The 22,550-nt window shown below is 34.7% G+C and overlaps 1 protein-coding gene across 2 annotated transcripts in view; it reads left to right on the top strand.

Moving 5' to 3' along the window:
- ROCK1 (Rho associated coiled-coil containing protein kinase 1) overlaps positions 1 to 22,550 on the top strand; it is a gene marked incomplete at its 3' end in the record, with an annotated part of 95,270 nt that overhangs the window by 51,379 nt on the left and 21,341 nt on the right. For both annotated transcript variants that reach the window (XM_082479989.1, XM_082479990.1), the window contains 16 exons: positions 3,869 to 3,957; positions 5,553 to 5,601; positions 6,178 to 6,313; positions 6,685 to 6,776; positions 6,900 to 7,146; positions 9,179 to 9,285; positions 10,345 to 10,495; positions 11,388 to 11,548; positions 12,406 to 12,590; positions 13,272 to 13,341; positions 14,755 to 14,849; positions 16,772 to 16,937; positions 18,637 to 18,730; positions 20,168 to 20,256; positions 20,581 to 20,769; positions 21,277 to 21,442. In XM_082479989.1, coding sequence (XP_082336115.1) covers positions 3,869 to 3,957; positions 5,553 to 5,601; positions 6,178 to 6,313; positions 6,685 to 6,776; positions 6,900 to 7,146; positions 9,179 to 9,285; positions 10,345 to 10,495; positions 11,388 to 11,548; positions 12,406 to 12,590; positions 13,272 to 13,341; positions 14,755 to 14,849; positions 16,772 to 16,937; positions 18,637 to 18,730; positions 20,168 to 20,256; positions 20,581 to 20,769; positions 21,277 to 21,442 — 2,086 coding nt within the window. The remainder of the gene's footprint in view (positions 1 to 3,868; positions 3,958 to 5,552; positions 5,602 to 6,177; positions 6,314 to 6,684; positions 6,777 to 6,899; positions 7,147 to 9,178; positions 9,286 to 10,344; positions 10,496 to 11,387; positions 11,549 to 12,405; positions 12,591 to 13,271; positions 13,342 to 14,754; positions 14,850 to 16,771; positions 16,938 to 18,636; positions 18,731 to 20,167; positions 20,257 to 20,580; positions 20,770 to 21,276; positions 21,443 to 22,550) is intronic.

Genomic DNA, 22,550 nt, shown 5'->3' with positions numbered 1-22,550 from the left:
GTCTCAAATTATTTTAGTGCTTGGAATATGGGAAGTCAATGCGTAACTTTTAACTCTTTAGTATGGCTTGCCATTAAAGTTATCGGACAAGCAGAATTTCAGTTCTTCATATAGCATTGGGTTTCCTGAATTGGAATAAAATAGCTGAAACTGCATACTCTTTTTGTGGAATTGGATTCACAGTTTTTGTCTTTAGAAATATGAAAGTGTTTGTGCAGTATTTTTAGAGTGCCGTATCGATCCCAAGTGTATGCTGGCTTTGTGGCAATCATGGAGTCTGGATGTGAGTGTGATGGGAAGCTTGGGCTTTCCAGCAACTCGCCAGTTTAACACTGGAGCTGGAGTTCCTGTGAGCTAAGTGAGAGGTGGCAGATAATGTATCCAACTTGGGTATTCTGCTCCTTCTCAAGGATGCCCCACAAGCTATTGGGAATTGGGGCACTGAGGATCTGTATTTATAGAGCAGTTCACCTAGCAAGAAATGTTCAGGAATTATTTCAGTTACTGCTTCCCAAGCTTCCTGGCAGTCAGGTTTCCAGGAAGGTATGCTGAGGTGTTGGAAACAAGGCCTGCTTGCATTCTGTGCAAATTCTGGTGTAAATCAAGTTATTCCCTCAGAACGGTTTGATATTTTACAAATTACATTCTTTCCAGAAGAAAACACTGTCAAAACCTGATAGTTAATTCTAAAGAAATCTTCTTGGCTTTGGCTATGATTTAATTTATTAGTATTTTGTTCTGTTTTCCATTTAAAGTAGAAGAGAAGCAGATATCAATGCATGTTCCCTTTCTCTAAACTTGCAATATAAAGGCTTTAATGATATATGGTATTGTCCAGTGAAAATTTGTAAAGGGCAGGGGAACTGATTACATACTTTATTGGGCTTACTGAATTTATTAAGCATTGAAGTGTCTTGATTTCTTTATGTGTGTCAGTGTGTTCCATAAATTTTGTTTTCCTCATAAGCGTTTGGCTGTTGATATGGTAAAATTAAAAACAGAGCCAGACTTTCAAATATTTGCAGATACTTAAAGATGTGTGCTGGCCTTTGGTTGACTTCGAAGAGAGTTACTTGAATGGACTTGGCATAATTAGTGGGATACAGGCACCTGCTTATAGTTAAAGAACCCTCAAGAGTCCTGTCTGCATTGTCAGGTGTATTTGAATGTCCTGTGATTTTAACAGTTTAAGGAGGTGAAGCTCTGGAAGGATGAGAGTGATATAGAGAGGTTTCAGTAAATGTTAAGTTTTTACTACAAGGTATTTTTACCCCACAGTTCTTTCTCAGCTGTTTTTCTTTCATTACATGCTGCAATGAAAACGGTAATGTTGACACATGGTTAGCAAATTAATTAGTTCTGGAAATATAACACAAGATGTTACCTGGTCTATCTGCATTTTGGCATGGTACTGAGTGCCTTCTGGGAGGGACTGAGTGCCAGAAATTTCCAGGAAATTCATTGTGTTTTGCAAGTGTGTAAAAATTCACAGAATTAGGCCATGGAGTTGGACAAAAGTGGAATTCAGTGTCCTTTAACGGAATTTCAAACCTCTTTGAAGATCTGATTATTTACTTTGGCTTAGTGCTACCATAACCACCTGTAAACAGTCCAGATATTAAGAGGAGTTTGAGATTCCTTTGCACTGGGTCTTCGGTTTTCTTCATTGTTCAGGGTGCAGAAGCAGACACACTATACCATGGTGATTAAAAAAATAAAAAAAGTATGGCAATTCTAGAGGGATTTTTCTTGGCTTCTTTGCTGTAGGCAGGCTTTTCCATATTCCTTTCCTCCCCTGCTTCCTACTCAAAATGGAAACTGAGAACAAACTAAAACATAAAGGAATGCTTTTATACTGAGTTAATTGTAACTCCGGATTTTCTTAAGGTATTATTTAGTCTATTGATATCAGATTGTGCAAAACTTCTCTGGAAGCCTGTTGTCTCGTACTAATGTAATTAGATTGCTCAGCAAGCTTAGATAGGCCCCTTGGGATGCAGCACTATAAAAGCATCCAGAGACAGAAAGAAGCAAGAGGAGGCACTAGAGGTCCAAACTAGTAGGAGTCAGTACAGAAATGCCTCAGTTGCCAGATGTCTTTTTGGACCTGTTCCTTGTCCACCCCATTTAGTTCCTCTATGCAGCCTGTCTGGAAGGACTATAAAATGAGTAACCAAGAAATGGAAGAGCAATTATGATGAAGAGCAATTATGTTGAAACTTTTTTATCCTTTATTTTTGTGCGTTAGCTGTGGTCCCTTTTTACTAAAGTAAGAGCTAGCCTTTAAATAGTTCTTGCTTCTTGCTTTATTTCTCAGTGGTTCATACCAAGGAGATAAATGTGTTTGTGCTGGTTCTCCTTCCTTTTTCCTCAAAGTTTAGATTTAGAGGTCTCATCCACATGGTGTTATGTTGTATGTCACATCAGTAATTGGTTTTCCAGAGCTGTTCTGTAAGTGCTGAGAAGTCTAGTCCTTCCAGTATTTCCTTGCTCTCTCAAGACTTTGTGATAAGTAGTAGTTAATATATAGAATAGTGTGGTGGGTATATGAAATACGGAGTTTCTGGTTAGCCCCCAGTTGGCATGTCTCTGTTCTTCCTCGGAAAACTTCAGAGCAGCTTAAGATCGTGGAAGAAAGAAAAGGAGAAAATAAGAAAGGATCTCCAATTCTTGAGAGCACCTGAGTGCTCCATGCTTTATTTCCTACTACAATGGGAAGGAGAACAGATTGAAAGTAGGAAGTAAGAAAAACACTTGCCTGGAAGTAGGCAAAAGTAAGCTCACCTTTAATTTTCTCATTTAATATGGTTCAAGCATGCTGTAATATGTCTCCAAACTCCTTTTAATCTTATTGAGCAGTTCTGTTTTTTCTCCAGTTGCTTCTTTTTCTGGGACAATTGTGCAAAAGGAGTCAGGCAATTGTCAGAGTTTTTGGAGTTGGAGCAAGGAACAAGCCAGCAAAGGGTTGGAACCACTTGAATATGTTGCTTTGAAGAGAGTGTAGGTTAAGACTGTAGTTCTCTATGCAGTTCCAAGAGAGGGATATGTGGGAAATCTAAATAAGGCTGAAATCCTGACAAGATCAGCCAAAATGTTTAAAAGAGTGAATCAGCCTGGGCTTGGCTTAATGAGCTTCCCCAAACTTGATACCATCTTGTTGTTAATTGGGGATTTTGCTGATGTTGAGGTGGGATTATTATGCCCAGAGATCCAGTAGAAGGTAGATATTTTGAGACTATGTGAAAAGAATTAATTTCTGAAATTATGTTGCTGGCAAACAGTACCTGCTATACAATAATGTTTCATATCTGAAGCTTGTTACTATTTTCAAACCTTAGTACAGTGCTAGCTGTAAAAAATTCTCTCTGACTAAATAGATGTTAAGAGCATTTTCCCCCCATTGCTAATAACTGACAGGCCTGCTTCTGCTTCCTGAACTTGTTGAGACCTTGAAGATGCATTGCAAAATACACGTGGTGGTTCATGCTAGAAAAAGAAATTTTGAGACTGATTAATATGCTTTCTAATATCTTTGCAGTAATACCTTTAGTCTGATTCTGAAGATACTTAAAATAGGGAGGATTTGGCTTAGCTTAGCCTTGTGAATTTTGACCCAACTGTTCAGAACCCTAAAATTTTATGTGTGTGCAAATGATAAAATTGTGTAATATTAAAGTTGTTTCTTGTGATTAATTTTTTTAGGATTTTGGGGTGGGGATCACATTTTAATACCGTGAAAAAAATCTAGTGTTTAGACAGAAGTGAGTAAGTTGTGGTACAACATAACCAGCACTGAATATTCTGAAATACTTTTTGAAAGTTTTTAAATTTAATGCATGTTCTTTCATGTACAAATATATATTTAAAGCTGGAAAATATGCAGAAGATGATCTATGATTTGGAAGAACAACTACATAATGAAATGCAGTTGAAAGATGAAATGGAGCAAAAGTGCAGGTGAGACTTTGAACTTTTGTTTACATAATTTAAATACATCTAACACTTCAGTTCTGTATTACTGCTTTAGGGATTACCAGAATAACATTAAGAATGGTACTGTAGTTCTCCAAGGGAGTTCCAGGCACAGGTTTAAGTCATTCTAAACCAGTATTTGAATGTTTTTCTTGACAATAGAATGAAGAAAATGTTTTGTTTTCGTTGACACCCGTGTAACACATGCTCTTTCTAAACACTTGAATGTTTGAGTTTACCTGATATCTCTGAATTCAGATGTTTTATTGGACTGAGGTACCCAATGATCACGCTGATTTTTTAAAAAATGTAAAATACTGTATATACAGCATATATTGGATTATTCAAATTAACTGTCTGGTTTCTAAATACATGGTACTTGCTGGAAAACCACATTCCTTTTTTTCCTGTGACTGATAGGTAAGAACAACTGTTTGCTTTCTGAAGTCTTGTTTCTACCATGTTGAAGTAGCTACATGAGAATTTGCCTATTTCTTGCAGCTACGCTTATGAACAAACAGTTAGGAGTCTTCTTTTCCGATAGACAGAAATTTTTACTCAGATTCGTGCAAACCAAATTCCCCTTCAGTTAGCTTCTTCTTTTGAAGTCTTTTCCTGAAGGCCTAAGTAAAGCCAGGAGGCAACGCTAGGTGTAGTATATAGGAAGAATTTAGGCTTGTGAGTTAGGACCATAGTGTGTAGCTGTACAAGCTGTTTATGTGGGAACTGGTAGCCAAAATGGTCTGGTGGGAATTTATACTGTGTGACACTGTCACTTAAATGCAGCTTCACTCTTCACATGTTCTGATTCTTTCCACAAGCAGGATGTTTATTACTTGAAAAACATTCAGTAACTCTTCCTGCAGTACTACTGAAGCTGTCAGAGCACAACAGTGTGTCTTCTGAGATGCCATACTGTTTACTGCAGAGTTAGTAGATAGGATATATTGCTGTAACTGCTCCTCATTGTACCTGTCAGGTAACGTTGTCTGGGTCCTTTTTGTTATCCCTTTGAAGAGGGATAGCTAGCTATAAAAATGCAATGGATGTGTCAATGTTATTGTCAGTTGAACTGAGGTTTTACTATGCACTTAACCTCACTCTCTCTGTAGTACTATGCCCTAATACATTGCTTCAATGGAGAGACTTTCAAATAATAATATTCAAATATCTTTATCCATAGTAGTGAACTGTCTACAGTGGAACTAATAAGCCATTTTAGGTATTTGGAAAGTTCACAACTAGAGGAAGTTTTAGCAGTTAACCAGGGTATTCTAGTTTAAATGGTAACCTGTTCTGTACATACACTGTTTTTACGTTTGCAGATTAAGGGGGAAGACGTGGCATCTGAAGTTTTAAATACATAATCTGCAGTGAAGTTGATAAATACTTACTAATTTATTTTACAAATTATTTCAATGATTGATTGTTTTCTTCAATTTCAAATGTTTATTACAAAATAGCATTAGCCAAAATATAAATGTTCACTTTAGTAACGTTCCCAAATTATTTCAGTAGAAAACCACTATGTATAATGTATCCTTCTCAAATATTATTAAACGATTTTGTTTTATTTTTAGATCTTCAAATATAAAGCTAGACAAGATAATGAAAGAACTGGATGAAGAGGTAAATTTTTTCCTCACTGAAGCCTTCTTAGTTGGGTAAAAAATGTGGATAGTATTTTTCATGATTTATATATATGATATTTCTTCTGTAACCAAAAAGTATTGTTCTGAGTTGAAATGTGAGATCAAACCATCACATTTCAATACATAGCATTGGGAGATACATTTCTATTTGTACACATTTTCAAAAAGTCTTCCTTTCTGCAATTCATGCTGAATTCTGTCTCCTCTGCTAAATGTTTTGCTTAATTGCTCATTGCAATTTCTCTGGAGTTTATCAAAATCAGTTACTCTAAAAATTAATGTACACGTGATTTTCTGTTGAGTCCTTATGTTGTCTCTTAGTAATAGTTTTAATAGTTACTTACATATAATTATGTTAACAATAACTTTCCTAGTAATTACATAAATTTGTCACGTAGAAGTTGAAAACACCATTTTTTCTGCAAACCTTTTCAAGGAAGCCAGAAACTCATTAATTGGAAATGATGCATCAGTTTCCTTGATTAATTAGTTGCAGAGATATTGGTTCATTTCTTAAAATTTAAATAGAAAATTCCAATGCTTTTAATTTTAGGGAAATCAAAGAAAGAACTTGGAATCAACAGTGTCTCAGATTGAGAAAGAAAAGATGGTATTGCAACATAAGATAAATGACTACCAAAGAAAAATTGAACAAGAGAATGAAAAAAGACGGAATGTGGAAAATGAAGGTATGCCATGTTGCCCAAACATTTACACTGATGAGGTGTATGATGTGCTCTGGGGAATAATTTACTGCCTTAGCATCTTAAGTGCTATGCAACTTTAAAATAATCTTTTCAAATAATGGACAGAAATTTTGAGTTTATTTGAATTTTAACAAGAACACACAATATTTTTGTCTTATTTTCAAATTCTGTTCTCTACAGTGTTCATTTGTTCTGCAAGCACAGAATTTCACCTAAAAACATATATAAGAAGCAAAAATTCAACAAAAGATCTATTATATGCCAAGAATTTATTTGAGAATGTTTGTGTAAAAACAAAAAAAAACCTAAGGATTTTTTTAATCTGATATATTGATGGTGTAATTTTTTTGTAGTGTCCACGCTAAAAGATCAGATGGAAGACTTGAAAAAAATCAGCCAGCATTCACAAATTTCAAATGAGAAGATAACACAGTTACAAAAACAAGTACGTTGCTTGTGTTCATTGTCTTCATTATTTCTTAGATTTGAGAAGCAGTACTGAGCATTCAGATGTAACAAAACTGATCTCAATAATTTTTTTAGAATCTTGTCTGGTTTATTTTAACAGCTAGAAGAAGCAAATGATTTGCTGAGGACAGAATCGGATACAGCAGCAAGACTGAGAAAGGGTAACACGGAAATGAGCAAATCATTAAGTCAGGTAGAATCACTGAATAGAGAACTGCAGGAAAGGTGCAGAGTTCTAGAAAGCACAAAACTGCAGGTGGAGAAAGATTATTACCAACTACAAGCAGCTTTGGAGGCGGAACGAAGGGACAGGAGTCACGGATCTGAAATGATTGGAGAACTACAGGGTAATTATTCTGTATTTCTACTTTACCAAAAAAGTTGTGATAACCCTACTTTATTAAATAAAGTACAGTTACATAAAGAGAGGAAAGCCAACCTGCAAACAACAGAACAGAACAGTTTCTAAAGGTTGGATTTTGCTTCCTGATCATGTCTGAGCGGCTCTTGGGAGAGAGAGTATCAAAATCAAAGAGTGGGAAACACTGATTGTGAGTCTCTGGGTCTGCCCTGACTAAAAGTCTGCGTTCAGTGGTACAAAAATAGGAAAAGCTCATACAGTACTGGAGAAGACACAACACTCTGCCTTATTATAAGCCTGGGTGCAGTAGCCAAGTTGACATACCCTGCATTTTCTCTTCTTTCGTTTGTGGAGAAGGGTATTTTGTTATTAAATTGCGTTTTTTTTTTTCTTTTATGATGGTTCTGCATTACTTTATAAGCAAGATGAAGAGCATAGCAAGGGATGAAGATGTGGAATCCCTTTTTTCTGGATGCTTGGAACTTTCTACTGTTTATACTTCTGATTTTTCATACTAGAAACTGTTCAGATACATTAGTTCATAACTGTGCTTATGGTAATGGATTCTGCCTCTTAACTTCTCATTTTTAACCATCTGCAGTATTGAAAATCATTTTCCATGAGGCACAATCTTTCGTTGAGGACTTTTGGGTGGTTTTGGATTTGTTTTTTTTTTTTTAAGGTAAAGTTTGGTAGCAAAAAGAACTATCAAGAATCAAGTTGCCAATTTACTGTGCTTCAATTATAATAAATCAGTTTCAGTTGAAAAGTTCCTCTGAAATGACTGAGTGTAGTTTGATCCCGTCTGTTGTTAATTGTAAGCAGGAGGTACAAATGGCACCAGAAGACTATTTGGTGCACTTTAAAACATGTTTTTGACCACCTCCAGCTCAGCAGCCTGCAGCAAAAGGATGTTTTTTTGAAGGGTGTAGGGTTAAGGTGCTTTGCTGATATATACCCAGATAGCTTTATGTAATTGAAATACTCATGCAGCCGGTTTTAAAAGCACAATTAAAATGAATGAGAAAAGTGTAAGATTTAGGAAGACTTTCTCTTCTTTGATCTCATAGTTTCTTACATACTGCCAGGATGTGTTTTTATACTTCAGAATTAAGTGGACTGTACTGTAGGCAGATGTATTTGAATTGATAGGTATATTTTTGCATACTGTATCTAAGGTATTAAGTGTAATATAGAGTAATCCAAAATACTTCTAGGTATTCATTTTAAAGGATATAATGCAAATTCTTCAGTCTAAAAATATATATTTCTACTTCAGCGTATATGTATACTCTACTACTTTGGCATGCAGATACACGCGTGCGCACACACACGTTGTGGTGCACACACACCTGTTGTGGCACGTGCGCATATGCACACACACGTTGTGGTTGCCTCATCCCTGGAAGTGTTTAAAGTCAGGTTGGATGGGGCTTTGAGCAACCTGATCTAGTGAAAGATGTCCGCGCCCATGGCAGGGGGATTGGACTAGATGATCTTTAAAGATCCCTTCCAACCCAAACCATTCTGTGATTCTACTTGGTATTTAATATAAACTTCCGATGGCACACGGGATCTTGTGGTAGGTGCTATGGGAGACAGGGAATAGTTCCTGTATCCATGGTAGAGCACTTGAGCCACACTGTAGATCCATTTGAGACTGACTTTCCATGTAATGTGCCTTATCTAGATATTAGTGGAGTCAACATCAGCAAAGGTGCTTGTTGCATAGCACAGCAGAACTTGGGATAATGGAAGAAATTTTGCATATTCGATATTGGAAGTGGTGAAGGCAGGTACCAAGTTTTGCATGTGGTTATTTTTTGAGAATTGTTACTAATGGAATGCATAAAGACTGGCTAAAAAGATCAGTTTCCTTTTACAACGTACAGCTTTTGCATATCTCAAAAATGCGGAGATGTAAATATTTTAGGAACCCAGAAATCAATAAAGGTTTAAAAGCCTGTTTATCCAAGTCAAGTTACTAATATTGAATGATATATTATTTCTCATGGCAGTTCGGATTACAACTTTGCAAGAAGAAGTAAAAAACATTAAAAACAATCTTGAAAGAGTGGAAGCAGAAAGAAAACAAGCTCAGGATATGCTTAATCATTCAGAAAAGGTATGGTAAAATGATGTTGAGGCTAATGTTCTTTGTCGGCTTTTGACTATATTTTCAAGTAGTATTTATTGATATTGCTAAGTCTTGTGTTCTGGCTCTAAATCAGTCTTGTGTTAAAATTATTAACTAAATAGTGGTAATTTATAATCTTATTAGGATGGTAAGTCTCACAAGTCCTCAGGTAGTTCTTGTTTGTAGCTTTAGGCGTAAAATTCATGTTTGTCATTCACTATCACTGATTCAAGGATCCAGCCCTTTGCCAGTAGCAAATAATTTTTGTTCTGCCTGCCTAACTATTGCTTCAGAGGCTTGCCTCCTGAAAATCTATGAATTGAACTTTTTAAAAGCCTGAAATTTAAATTTCTACTTTTACTGGTTTTTAATTTGGCTGGATCAGTGCCAGACCTTTTGATCAACTTTGGAGCTGAACCATTTCATTTTTTTTACTTCCTTCCTTCGTAAAGAATGTTAGCAGCGTGTTCCCCAAATATCCCTACCCCAAGATGGAGAAACAAGTAAAGAAGAGTAAAAGGAAATCTTGCACCCTTTTTCCAGATAGGCTACATAGTTAGTTCCATGTTTTGAGGTCAGGTAAAGGCTTGCTGTGCTGTCTGGTCTATCCAAATAAACCAGAGGTGTGACTACGAGGGAGGGTGTAAGCGGTAACCATTCTCATTTGGTATTCTATTTTGGATTCTGGCAATCCTAACAATGAAATAATAGAATTGCATCCAGGTAACGATACTTCAAATTCCTCCGGGCTCTAGTGTTGTTGGATTAGTTTTATGCTTCCAATTTATGTGACTACTAATTATTCAAACAGAAGTTTCCATTATCTTACAAATTTATAGACTACTGAAAAAAGTTAATGAAGTTTTCTCCAGAGCACTGAGTACAGTTTTTGTCTGTTACCGTTCTTTAATAAGCATGGAAAATAACATTGTTAATTTCTTCATAACAAAAAGTTACCACTAAAAAAGGGAAGAAAGGAAATGTGATTCCCTCAGATATTATAGAAATATTATAGGAATCTGGTAACTTTTTTTGTCTTATCTTTAGGAAAAGAATAATTTAGAGATAGATTTGAACTACAAACTCAAATCATTACAAGACCGGTTAGAACAGGAAGTAAATGAACACAAAGTGACTAAAGCTCGGTTAACTGACAAACATCAGTCAATAGAGGAGGCAAGATCAGTTGCAATGTGTGGTAAGTATTTCTTGCAAGTTTCAGGTAAATATTTATGATATCTCAAAACACATCATCTTATAGTGTAGTACAAGTGTTTAATACAAGTGTTTAATCCTTTGTATAAAGAAAATGCATATAAAAATCTTAGAACCTACATAATCAAAACTATACATTTTAAATTATTTTCTCTAACATGGTACTTGTACCACAGAAAATTGCATTGTTTCTTAATATTTTGGATATCTTACTGCGTTTGCAATTCAAAGCCTTCCTTGGCTTCTAAAATGCTATTGAATCTTGAAATTCTAGCTAATGCTAAACGGAACTGAGAGAATCCATTATCAAGACATATGTCTCGGAGCATTCATTCCTGTGTAATTGCATTAAAAATATTGGCTTGTAATAGGTGGTGAAGTTTCTTTTACAGATATATATCAATGAATCAAAGATGTATTCAATTAAGATATCAAGATACATCAGGTTTTCTTTGTGAAGGTCATCGGTACCTGCATGTGTAGGTTGTAGCTTTTCAGAAAGCTAACACAAATGATAGCACTTATTTTCTTTTGCTCTACAATCTGTTTATGGAAATGAAATTTTGCCTTTATTTCATAATGATTACTTCAAGAATCTGCATTTTTTATTTCTTTCACTGTTTATCTTTCATTTGTCATCATAATATTCCAGTGCTTTGAATGCAAATTGGAATTTTGTTTGTTTTTCAGTGTTTCTTGTAATAATGCCAGGAAGTTTTTACTCAGTAATCAGTCCATCTAGCAGCAGAAGAGCTTAAATGGCTGAACAAAAGAGTCTGAAAAATATTAGAATGTTTAAGACTGTGTTTACAAAAGCATTCTTGCAGATGATACATATTAATTTTTGTTGTTTTTCTCTCCTTAATCTTGTTCAGAAATGGAAAAAAAAGTAAAGGAAGAAAGGGCAGCAAGAGAAAAGGCAGAAAATCGAATAGTTCAAGCTGAAAAACAGTGTTCCATGCTGGACTTTGACCTGAAGCAATCTCAGCAGAAACTGGAACACCTTCTTGAGCAAAAGGAAAGACTGGAGGATGAAGTAAGTAAAATGTTCATCACTAACAGTTTGCTGTGTAAATAAGAAATTATAGTTGCATTGAGAAATAAAAAATTACATTCACTTACGCTGAGCTCCTTGTATAATACACCTCTCAGTAGAACTGAAGACAGTTGTTGGCCTAAATGGTGTTAGGTAATTTCCGCTTGTTTCTTAGGTCTTGGATGCCTTACGTATTTGACTCCTTAGCTTAATATAATGCAATGTTTTGTGTTTCCTTTTCTTTTTTTTTTAAAGGAAAAACTTGCTTGTGAATTTGACTGTGTAGTCTGATTGGTTTGCAGTTCTGAGTTGGCATTCTCCAGAAAACCAATTAGAATACTGAGTGTGAAAACTAGGTACTAAGAATAATAGTTTCATCCTTACTTTTTCTTTACAGGACACTGGGAATTAAGGTTATAACACCTTTCTTAGGGGTCGCGACTTGTGTACGTTAGTTTTTATATAGCTGGTATGCTGCAGTTTTTTCTAGGGTGAGAAGTTTTCAAGATCTGAAATCCACAGAGAGATTTGCAGGACCTTTCAGCAGACAATTTAGGTTTCTTCCATTGTTGCCTTTGAAATAAGATAAAACACATTTGGGACTTTGAAATAAGCTAAGTACAGGGACACTTTATCATCATGCAGTGTCATATCAGTACATTCTGTAAGGGCAGCAGCTTTTTGTAAGATTATTGCAATGAAGTGTTTTGAGATTTAGGAATATTTTTAGACATTGTACAAAATGTAGCATCTAAGCAATGGTGTTTGGCATAAAATAATCCACATATGAAACACTTTCAACCACGTGCAGTTGGCTATTCAGCAAATGCTCCTAAATGGAAATATTTCTCATTTAGGTAAAGAATCTAACACTTCAGCTAGAACAGGAGACGAATAAGCGAATAATGGCACAGAATGAATTAAAGGCGCAAGCTTTTGAAGCCGATAACTTGAAGGGTTCCGAGAAGCAGCTGAAACAGGAAATCAATACGTTGTTGGAAGCAAAGAGATTACTGGAATTTGAGTTGGCTCAACTTGCTAAGTAAGTAAAAATCTGAAGTAAAATGGAAAAAGTTGCTTAATTATACACGTGCTGTTTTGCCTGTTCCTATTAGTGAAAAAAATTCCCTGGTGCATAGGCATTTTTTCCTAAACTGAGAGAATATTTTTAGCTGCGTGTTGTGATTTCTGTATGTAGCCTTCAGTGTTGGAATATTTTTGTTATGACCTATGATGCAGAACAATTCTTGGCTTATCATTCTATGTCAAGGCATATATGGCAGTTTTATTAGTGCCTTTTTTATGGATTGACTGTAATACTACTTATTAAATCATATGGGACTTTTAGTTTTACTACATGGGAGTCAATAGCTTTTTACCTTCCTTAACTAGCTGATTCTTCTTCTTAACATTTCTTAAGCTGACTGAAGGTATTTTTCATTAATTAGGCTTCTATCATCTCTTCCCTCAGCTGACTTAACATTTCTCCATGTAGAGGACTTCTTGCCTTCTAAAAGGCAAGAAGGATGAAAGGGTCATCAGGGTAGAATAAAGAATGTAATTAAATCAGAATTTTAGGATACAGCAAACTGTTGGTCTTTGTGAAATAATATGTGTACAACTGTAAGATCTTCATAGGATGCTGTTCTGGTTAGAAATAGTTTATCTTTGTCATTTGTTAGTTGCTGAGTTTTTACACGTTTTCTTTTTTATTCCTTCAAAGACAATATAGAGGAAATGAAGGTCAAATGCGTGAGCTTCAGGATCAGCTTGAAGCTGAGCAGTATTTTTCGGTAAGACTTTCAAAGAATCGTGAGTGCTACATTTTGACATGAAATCATTGAACAGCCAATAGTTTGACAGATTAAATTTTTTTAAATGTAAATAACAACGTGGCATAAATCAGCAATTCACAAAATCCTGCTTGACATACAAACAATAAACAAAAATTAGAGAACATTAGATCATCTAATACGTTGATTTGTAGATGTTTGTCAAATCTCATATATTACCTTGAGTAACTCTTATCTGAATTATTCATCAGAGTAGTTCCTATCTTGAGGTTGGAAAAGAGATATTTTTCTGACAATTGCAAATTTTATTGTAGGAGTTCGAAATCTCCATACTTACTGGAATATATTCCATGCTATTGATCAACCATAAGTATATTTAAGAACCATAGATCCGGTAGCATTCTGCATGTATTCCTCCTCCTTCTAAAAAGATACCTTCTCTGCATCTGAGTCCCCGAAGAGCCTTATTCAGTACTCCAAGTAGCCAAAATATGTATTTCATAGATTTCGTTTCATCCATTTCATTTCTGTGAAAAGAGACAGTAGCATGCTCTGTAATGCCGGAACTTCAAATATATTTGTGAATATGAACAGTTTCATTTCACTTTGGGAAGTACTTTTTAAATTTGGTTCTTCCTTGGAGGGGCAATAAAAAACTTCATGTTTACTAAACTGCATATGATTGTAATTGTTGCAGATTTTTTTGTGCATTTCTCTGTAATGTATTGCTAATAAGATCTAGAGTATTGCGTTTCATTCTTGGTTTTCTTTTTTTTCACTAGCATGTAGTTTAAATGAGACATTCGTAATTCAGTCTGAACATTTAGCCAAAGTACTTCACTGTAGAAGATCAGTTTTTAACTTTCAGAATTACTGGTGATGTTAATAACAATATAGTAATTAAGAACAGAAGTCATTAATGTAAATCAGAGCTCTCTTGAATCAGTTATTAAGACAAAGTCAGTCTGTACACAAAAAACTTAACACCTAAGAGAAAAGATACATGGATACAAACAGAACACAACAGGTGGAAGCATAGGACAGTATTAGGCTTGTTTGACTAACATTTTGAGACAGTGATGCTACAAGAGGATGCAGTTTTGTCCTGTTGTCTCCAAGAGAGCTGCTCAGCTGTGTCCTAGTGCCTTCCTTCTCTTTCGTCAGCAGGTGTTATTTGTACAACTATGTAGGAAACCAGATTAGAAAACTGAAAACTAACTTAGTCACGTCAGTTCCCTACACAAGGGAAATTGGAAGGGAGCATCTTGGACAGGCAGGAAGGAGGAAATTCCATTAAAGGCAGTACTGGCATGTGTTGGGGTTTGATGGATTCAAACCAACTAGTACAAAAACAATGAAGAATTTCACTATGGAATTTGAATAATGATTTTTTTTCTATGCTTTCTTTTACAGACACTTTACAAAACTCAGGTTAAGGAACTGAAAGAGGAAATTGATGAAAAGAATAAAGAAACTCAAAGAAAAATGCAGGAATTGCAAAATGAAAAGTATGCCTATTGTGTTTCTCAAATAGACATAAGTTTTTCCATATAGTATGGTCTCACTCATGAAGATTTTGTATGATTTTGAATCAGATTTAAAATGTTTAATTCCTTCAGAAAAAGACAGGTCTCAAAAGTGTTCCTTAACACTTTGCAAGATGGCGGATACATGGGATGTTACCTGTGCTGACTCACAAAGCCAAATATAGTTATTCATATTTGCTTTGGACTCGATTTGTAATGTCTGGAAGAAGAATGATGACTTCTGAGAATTTAGGAAGGTGGAAAACTTTGAAAAAACATTACAATTTGTGGTAATCATCTTGCCTGTGTAACAACTTTTTTTTATTTGATTATATTATCCTGATAATTACTTGGTATATTTCTGTAGCAAATAAAATAAATTGAAAAAAGATGATCAAAATACTTTGGATTCTAAATGTTTTTAGAATTCTAAATGAATTCTAAATTCTAATAATACATCTGATCACAGCAAAACCAGTTAATCCAACAACCATTGTGATGTGCTATTTTCTAAGTTAGCAAATAAGGAAAGAAGTTTTTTAAGCTTGTTTTTCCAGTTTATTAATTTATTTAATATATATTTATTCTGAAGAAGGAGACTATAGCCTTATGCATGAAGCAGAGTGTCTCTCTTCTGAAGTCTGGGTCTCTTGTTCTACTTGAGCATCAGCATTTCAAAACAATATAAAAGGGAGGAGGTTATCTACAGTGTTCATGGTGCATTGTGGTGGGCTAAGAAGGGGAGAAAGAAAAGATGTTGGGCTAATAAATACGATATTGGAGGAGAATACCTGTCTATGCGAAGTTGTTCAGGAGTAGTATCCAACTTAAAAAGAAAAAGGGGGAAGGGGAAGGAAGGAGTGACTTCCTTTAGTCCTCTTGTTTGTTGTTTTTTTTTTTTTTTTGCTTTTCTTACTTATTTTTATGGATTCGTTTTATTCTGTTCCCTCGCTGTTCTCTACAGTCTGTGTTCATCATGAACATTTTTCACCTGTATACAACTATAGGAATTGTGACTCTAAGTATACTTCACCAGTTACCTTTTTACAGTAGAGGCCCATATCTACTACAGATCTATCAAATAAGTGGACTCCATAGCAATATGTATTTCATAAATCTCTTTTTATTTTGCAGTGCAGGAATGGCATCTGTCATGAGCCCATACTGCAGTAATGTATTGCCACTTCTAGCTCGGCATGCTGTGGGCTCTGTCACATGTTGCTGGGTGCATCTGACTCATGGGCGCTAGACTGGCCACCGTGCTTTATGTGGGTTTCTTTGCAGGCAAATATATAGGAGCTCTGCCTGTACTCCAAGCAAGAGCAAGAAAGTTTGGCTTGTATGCTGAACTGATTAGGAGTTGTGTGTACATTAATGAGGTAATGCACCTAAGTTACTGCCCCTGCCTCTCAAGCAGGATAGAATTTGCAAGCCTTTCTGCAAAAGGTTACATAGGCACAGAACCACTGTATGTTTTCAGAAACTTTATCCATTTTTCGTTATTGTTCAAACAGTCTGGAGTGCACATCTTCATGAGCAGTAATCCTGTGTGAAAAAGTAGGTAATACTGATAGGATTAAGTATCTTTTGATGGACCACACTGTACATGCAATTTAGCTTTATTTTTTTATACCTCAAAGGCAGGAGAATCTGATACCTGTTTTCCTAAGGGCTGGTGTTTCATGGATGATTGAAATTTTAATTGAATTATAGTAAGCTTGCAGCTGTAGCTTGTGTGGACCATCAACAGATACAATTGTATAGTGAGGTTTTGTAAATCTCGTTTTTCTTAAGAAACTGAGATAATGACAGTTAGCTGAATGGTATAATTAGGGTTTGTTAGTCTTCCTGAAAATTTGGAATGTTTTGTATAGGAGAACAAAATCTTAATGTGCTTTTTACAGGGAAACGCTCACTACCCAGTTGGATTTAGCTGAAACCAAAGCTGAGTCAGAACGGTTGGCACGAGCACTCCTTGAAGAACAGTATTTTGAACTGAGTCAGGAAAGCAAAAAAGCAGCATCAAGACACAGGCAAGAAATGACTGATAAGGACAGCATCATAAGAAGGGTAAATTATTCCACTGTAATTAATACCTATATATATCTTCCAGCTGGAAACAGAAATTTATATTTTTATTTTAATTTATGAAGTCTTTCTGTGGTCGTAAGTGATAATTATTTAAGTATCTGAGTTTTGGACTCAGTTGGAACCTTAAACATTTAAATCCCATTATGTGAACTCCCAAAGAGATGTAGACTCAATGAACTTGAGGTGAAATCAGATTGAAAATCAAGCAAATGTTTGTAATTCAGTTATTAAACCTTTTGTAAGTACTTCTTGTCATTACACAATGTATTTTTAAAATCTTGCAAATTTGTGGAGCTGTGTATTAGAGACTCTTACTGCAAAATTATGTAGTCTTTTAAAAAAAAAAAACAACCTGGAAGCCTTGACTTTCTTCCCACTGGTAAACTATTTAAAAACAAACAAACAAACAAACAAAACAACAACAACAACAACAAAAAAAACCAACACAAACCCCAAACTGTAATTTTTGAAGATACTTTATAGCATAGCTCTTGAGTATCAGGTTGATAAATGTCTTAACTGAGGAGTTTCAAATAGCAAGCCATATATAGCATAGTTATTTTATCTTTTTTTTTTTTTTTTTTTTTTTCCCATTTAGCATCCACTATGCAGATTTTCTTCATTCCTGGGGGTGTAAAACTTTAGTAAAACTCTAGGCGTAACTGGACTTGGATCAATTGCTTAAAGCTTTCTCTTAGAGCTACCGTGGATATTACATCTTTGTGTAAAGATAGCAGAAGTAGTGTTTGTTATATGTGTTTTCTTTTATAAGCTTGAAATCTCCAAAGTGCCACCATTTCTGAAGAAGCATTTAGAAGACTTAATGTCTATGGTATCGAAAAGTACCTTCTTGCCAGTATGTTTGTTGGTTTCAAATATTCTGATAATTTTGTCAGACAGCTCAATGCACGATCATTTCTATAGGCTTCAAACAAAACCTTTTTTTCAGGAATTCAATTATGTCTGGTTTTTAATGTGTATTTGTTAAGTGGTTAGCAAAGTGATCCTGACTCTGTCTTCTGGCAGCTAACATATGCAAAGTGTAATGGTTTTCCTTTCCTTTTTTTTTTTTCTTTTTTTTGTGAACCTATGTACTTATTTACCTATGTATGCTTTGACTTAGACCAAATTTAGTTTTATTTTTGTGCTGATTTATACGTGTTTTTCATGATATATAACAATTATTTAGCAGCAGATGCCATGAATCTACTGTAGCCTTGAAGGCTGGAGTTGTATCATTTATCAACTGTTTTTCTCTCTGGATTCAGGGGATCAGGCCTAGTACTACTTCTTCCAAAGTACCATAAATTAATTGAAAATTGCCACATTCAATATCTGACAATCTAATTCTGCTTAAGTTGAGTTTTTAGTCATATACTACAGTATAAATCTGCAGAACAGACTAAGTTCTGCAAAGATCATTAAAAAAGAAAAAAATTCCTTCTGTGACAGGTATATTTTAAGCCTTTTGGTAAATCAAGACAGTTTAGAAGAAAAGTACCATTTTTAAAAAATTCAGGTTTGAAAGCTAAGCAGATTCTTTTTGTATATAATCTGAGGAAAGTGTGTCAAGTAAATGGCTGTTACAGATTTAAGGGTATTTAAAATAATAGTATTATAAATATTTTTAGAATTTATGGCAAGTTCTTTGTTTTAAAATGTGTTTGTTTTCATTTAGCTGGAAGAAACTAATAACACATTAACCAAAGATGTTGAATTAATAACAAAGGAAAATTCAGAGATCAGTGAAAAAATTAAGAAACAGGAGGAAGGTATGTTGTGTTTGGAGTTCTAATTAATCTTTTATGAAGCACAGTTTAATTTGAAGCATATGAGGCAAAATTGGAAATGGAAGAAGGCGTTGCTGTTTATCTTCCCTATTATTTTGAGCTTGATGAAAAATAATAGAAGTCACTGTTTGCATCTTGAAAATATCGTCTGTGTATCTTTCTACTGTATTGTTTCCATTTCCGTGCACTGCCTTTATTGTTGAAAATAATTATAACCTCAGCTGTAGCAGGTAGGAAAAAGTGAGTTTCTGCTTACAATTCCTTCTGACTTTTTAAAACAAGTTAGCACTAAGTTCCTGCAGGCATAGTCAGAAATGCCTGTCCTCATTCGTATATTGTCTGTGTAACCCCCTTCTGCCAGCTGTGCCCTTCCATGCATGGAAATTACTAAAGAAATGTATTTTACTCACTCCATATTGCACACAATTTATTTATTAAAGTTTCTGTTCCTGTCTCCAGTATTTACAGTAAAGCAGTATCAGTATTTCAACTTCCTTAAAATCTCAGATTCCGAATCTAAGTTGTGATCTCATGCATAGCAGTGGATTGGCATTCTATTTACATGCATTCTGACTATGTGGGAAGTTACTTTATTATTCAGTTCACTGCCATGGTTTTGCATTTGAGCAAGCATTATAAAATTGGAATGCATGCTTTAATATCTGTTGACTATGAGAGTAAAGGCCTAATAGGTTGTGTTGCCAGTGTTGTTGCAAACACTGCCTAGGCAGGAAGGCATACAAAAATATTTTGCCTTAGTTCTGCATTTCCGTAATAGCAGGGATTGGGTGAGCAAGCAGTTTTCAGTATTCTTTTAGTTTATGGAGTTTGTTACTTTTAAGCACCTGGAAGTTATTTTTTTAACTGTAGTTTTGATGGAGAAATCTGTATCAGTGAAATGCATACTTCTAGAAACTTTGGGACCAAATCAGCAGACTGGAGGTGTGATAGAAAGATTGGTAGAATTGAGTAGATGGTGTGTGAGAGGGGTGAGAGAAATGTAACAGAGTCATTCCTTGTTTAGAGAAAGCCTTTTTCCCCTGTACTGAATGTGAGTCCAGTCATATCAGTCTTAATCTGTGTGGGTACTGACAATAATTTTTGGTACTGCAGAAACACTTTTGGTAGTACAAACACGAAGGAAGAGCGGCAACAAATTGAGTCATCACCTCGAAAACAAAAATACATATGTTGGCTTTAGTATTTCATCTTAGTGCCCTTCTGATATATCCTTCTGGTAATTTTCTATCATTACAGTAGCATTAAACTGGTAACCTTTATCATTGCAAACTGTATTTTGCACATTCAGTGATACAACAGGAAAACAAAGAAAAAAAAAATCCCAATTGTAGAAGTGATTAAGCTTAGAAATATTTACCCTGTCCTAAAATATCTCAAAGTCGAATATTATTTTAACAGAATACAAAATGAAAAAAGAGGAGGAAATCAATAATATTAGAATGCACTATGAGAAGAGCATTAGCACAGAAAGAACTCTGAAGACACAGGTATAACCTTTTATGCAATTTAATAACAATAATTACTTTGCATATCAGATATATTTTCAATTAATTGTTTTTTGTACAACTAACTTTTAGTTCCTTTAAGTTTATGTTAACCATGGTGTATAATGTGCATTGTTGATATTTACAGTTGAAAGAATAAGTTATGATGCTGTGTACTTTTCAGTATTACTTCTGTCATGAGTAAGGGCCATTTATGTTGAAGATTTTTTTTTTTTTGATTGAATCCTATAGCTAGAACTTAGAAGTTTTGTATGAAACGTGCTGGCATATATAATTTTTCTTACTGTTTTTCCTTTTTCTTAACAGGCTGTCAACAAACTGGCTGAGATAATGAATCGCAAAGATTTTAAAATAGACAGAAAGAAAGCTAACATGCAAGATTTGAGGAAGAAAGAGAAGGAAAACCGAAAGCTCCAATTAGAGCTTAATCAAGAAAAAGAGAAATTCAATCAGATGGTAGTGAAATACCAAAAGGAGGTCAATGAAATGCAAGCGGTAAAATAATCTTTATTTTTTTGTCACATTGTGGAATTCTTTCTGCAGGAAAAATGTGTAGCTCTGACTCTACTTGAAAAAATAACAAGTTCTGTTTCGGGTGTTATAGGCTACAGAATTTTAGCGAGGCAGAAAATTTGACAAGTATGTAGCTGTGCTTGTTCTCATTCATTTCCTCTTTCTAAATTCTTAACTGTGGAAGTTACTGATACATTATGAAGACTAAAAAACTGAATACTGTGTAGCATACTATTTATGCAGTTTATTTCACTGGTAGGTGGTGTCCTTTTCAAAACAAATGGTAATTTAATAGATTAATCAGACTGTTTTGTACTTGAACTCATTGCTGGATCTTTGATATTTAACTTTTTTCCAAGGCTGATTTATGCTAATGCTATCAAAAGTATCTAGAGATAGTAAAAAAAATAGTAATGAGTTTTGTTTTCAGAATACTTTGCTGCTGTATTTTTGGTGTCACAATAACTATGCATGTTTATATAAATACAGCAACTAGCAGAAGAATCTACGTACAGGAATGAACTCCAGATGCAGCTGGATAGTAAAGAGAGTGACATAGAACAACTACGAAGGAAAATTTTGGACCTCCAGCAAGGAATGGATTCTACCAGTGTTGCTAGTCTCCAGCCAGATGAAACAGATGGAAATCTTTCAGGTAAGAGAAAAGCATATTTGAACTACTTGATTTTCGTGCATACACATAGTTTTGGAAGGTACCGTTTCAAACAAGTTTCTACCTTTTAAAATCTTCTGTCTGTCTCTTTCTATGTCACATCTCCCACTTCCTTTTTTTTTTTTTATTGCATAGCTTAGCTGCTTATATTTAAGTCTTAATTTCTTCTCATGTCACTCCTCCACTGTATGGCTTTGCATTAGCATAATTTTTGGTCATTTTAGTGGAAAGAGTATTTTTACATCTGCTGCTGTTTGAATATAGTGAGTACAATGTGCAGTGTCCTGTGAATAGAATACAGGGCCAGCACTTCCACAACATCGGGATTGTATTTTATATCTTGAATGCAAAATTGCCTTGATCTTTTCTGTTCTTACTCACAGTTATGTAGCACCTTCGTGACAAGTGGCAATAATTGCCAATGTGAAAAATAATTGTAAGAATTTCCATAACGCATTTATTGTTGTATAGTACTCTGATTTAGTAGAGATAAGAACAGATAATATGGTGTAGTTGGCCATTTCCATGTAGTGTCAATTCCAGGCACTATCTTTTGAGACCCACTGTTACACTGGTTAGTGATTCGTCCCTCCCACTCCCCAATATTTGAAAAGTGTAATCAGTACTTTCACATGATCCACTGTATCTCTAGATAAAGAAAAAAACATTTAGTGGTAATAAGCTGTGTTTAACAATTTCCATATGTTGGAGCTAGGTTTATTTTTTTGTATAGTTAAGTAATTTTTATAATTTACCATGAAATTCTTAATAAATACTTGTCTTACAGATTTATGGACTGATTTTTATTGTAGAAACTATATCCAAACATATGAAAACAGAATACTATTTTGGGTATTTTAAGACCTCAGTGTAATCAGATAAAAGTAAATAAAGTCATTTTAGGTGTCTCTTTTCCTGTTAATGCACTTCATGCTGCTCAGATTGTCACATTCTAGAGTTTTTCCAGGGATCTTAGAGTGATTGAAATTTCAGGTAGGTTACGAGACTTAGTATTAGGTTTTTCTGTAGTTGTTCCTTTCTGTATCTATTTTTGTGTCCTATCTTCCCCTAGTATATTTTTAGATTTTCA

This window comes from Vanellus vanellus, assembly GCF_965231255.1.
Source record: "Vanellus vanellus genome assembly, chromosome: 2".
NCBI classification, from domain to species: domain Eukaryota; kingdom Metazoa; phylum Chordata; class Aves; order Charadriiformes; family Charadriidae; genus Vanellus; species Vanellus vanellus.
The sequence above is the reverse complement of the archived record's forward strand: the minus strand, read 5'-3'. Positions and strand labels throughout refer to the sequence as shown.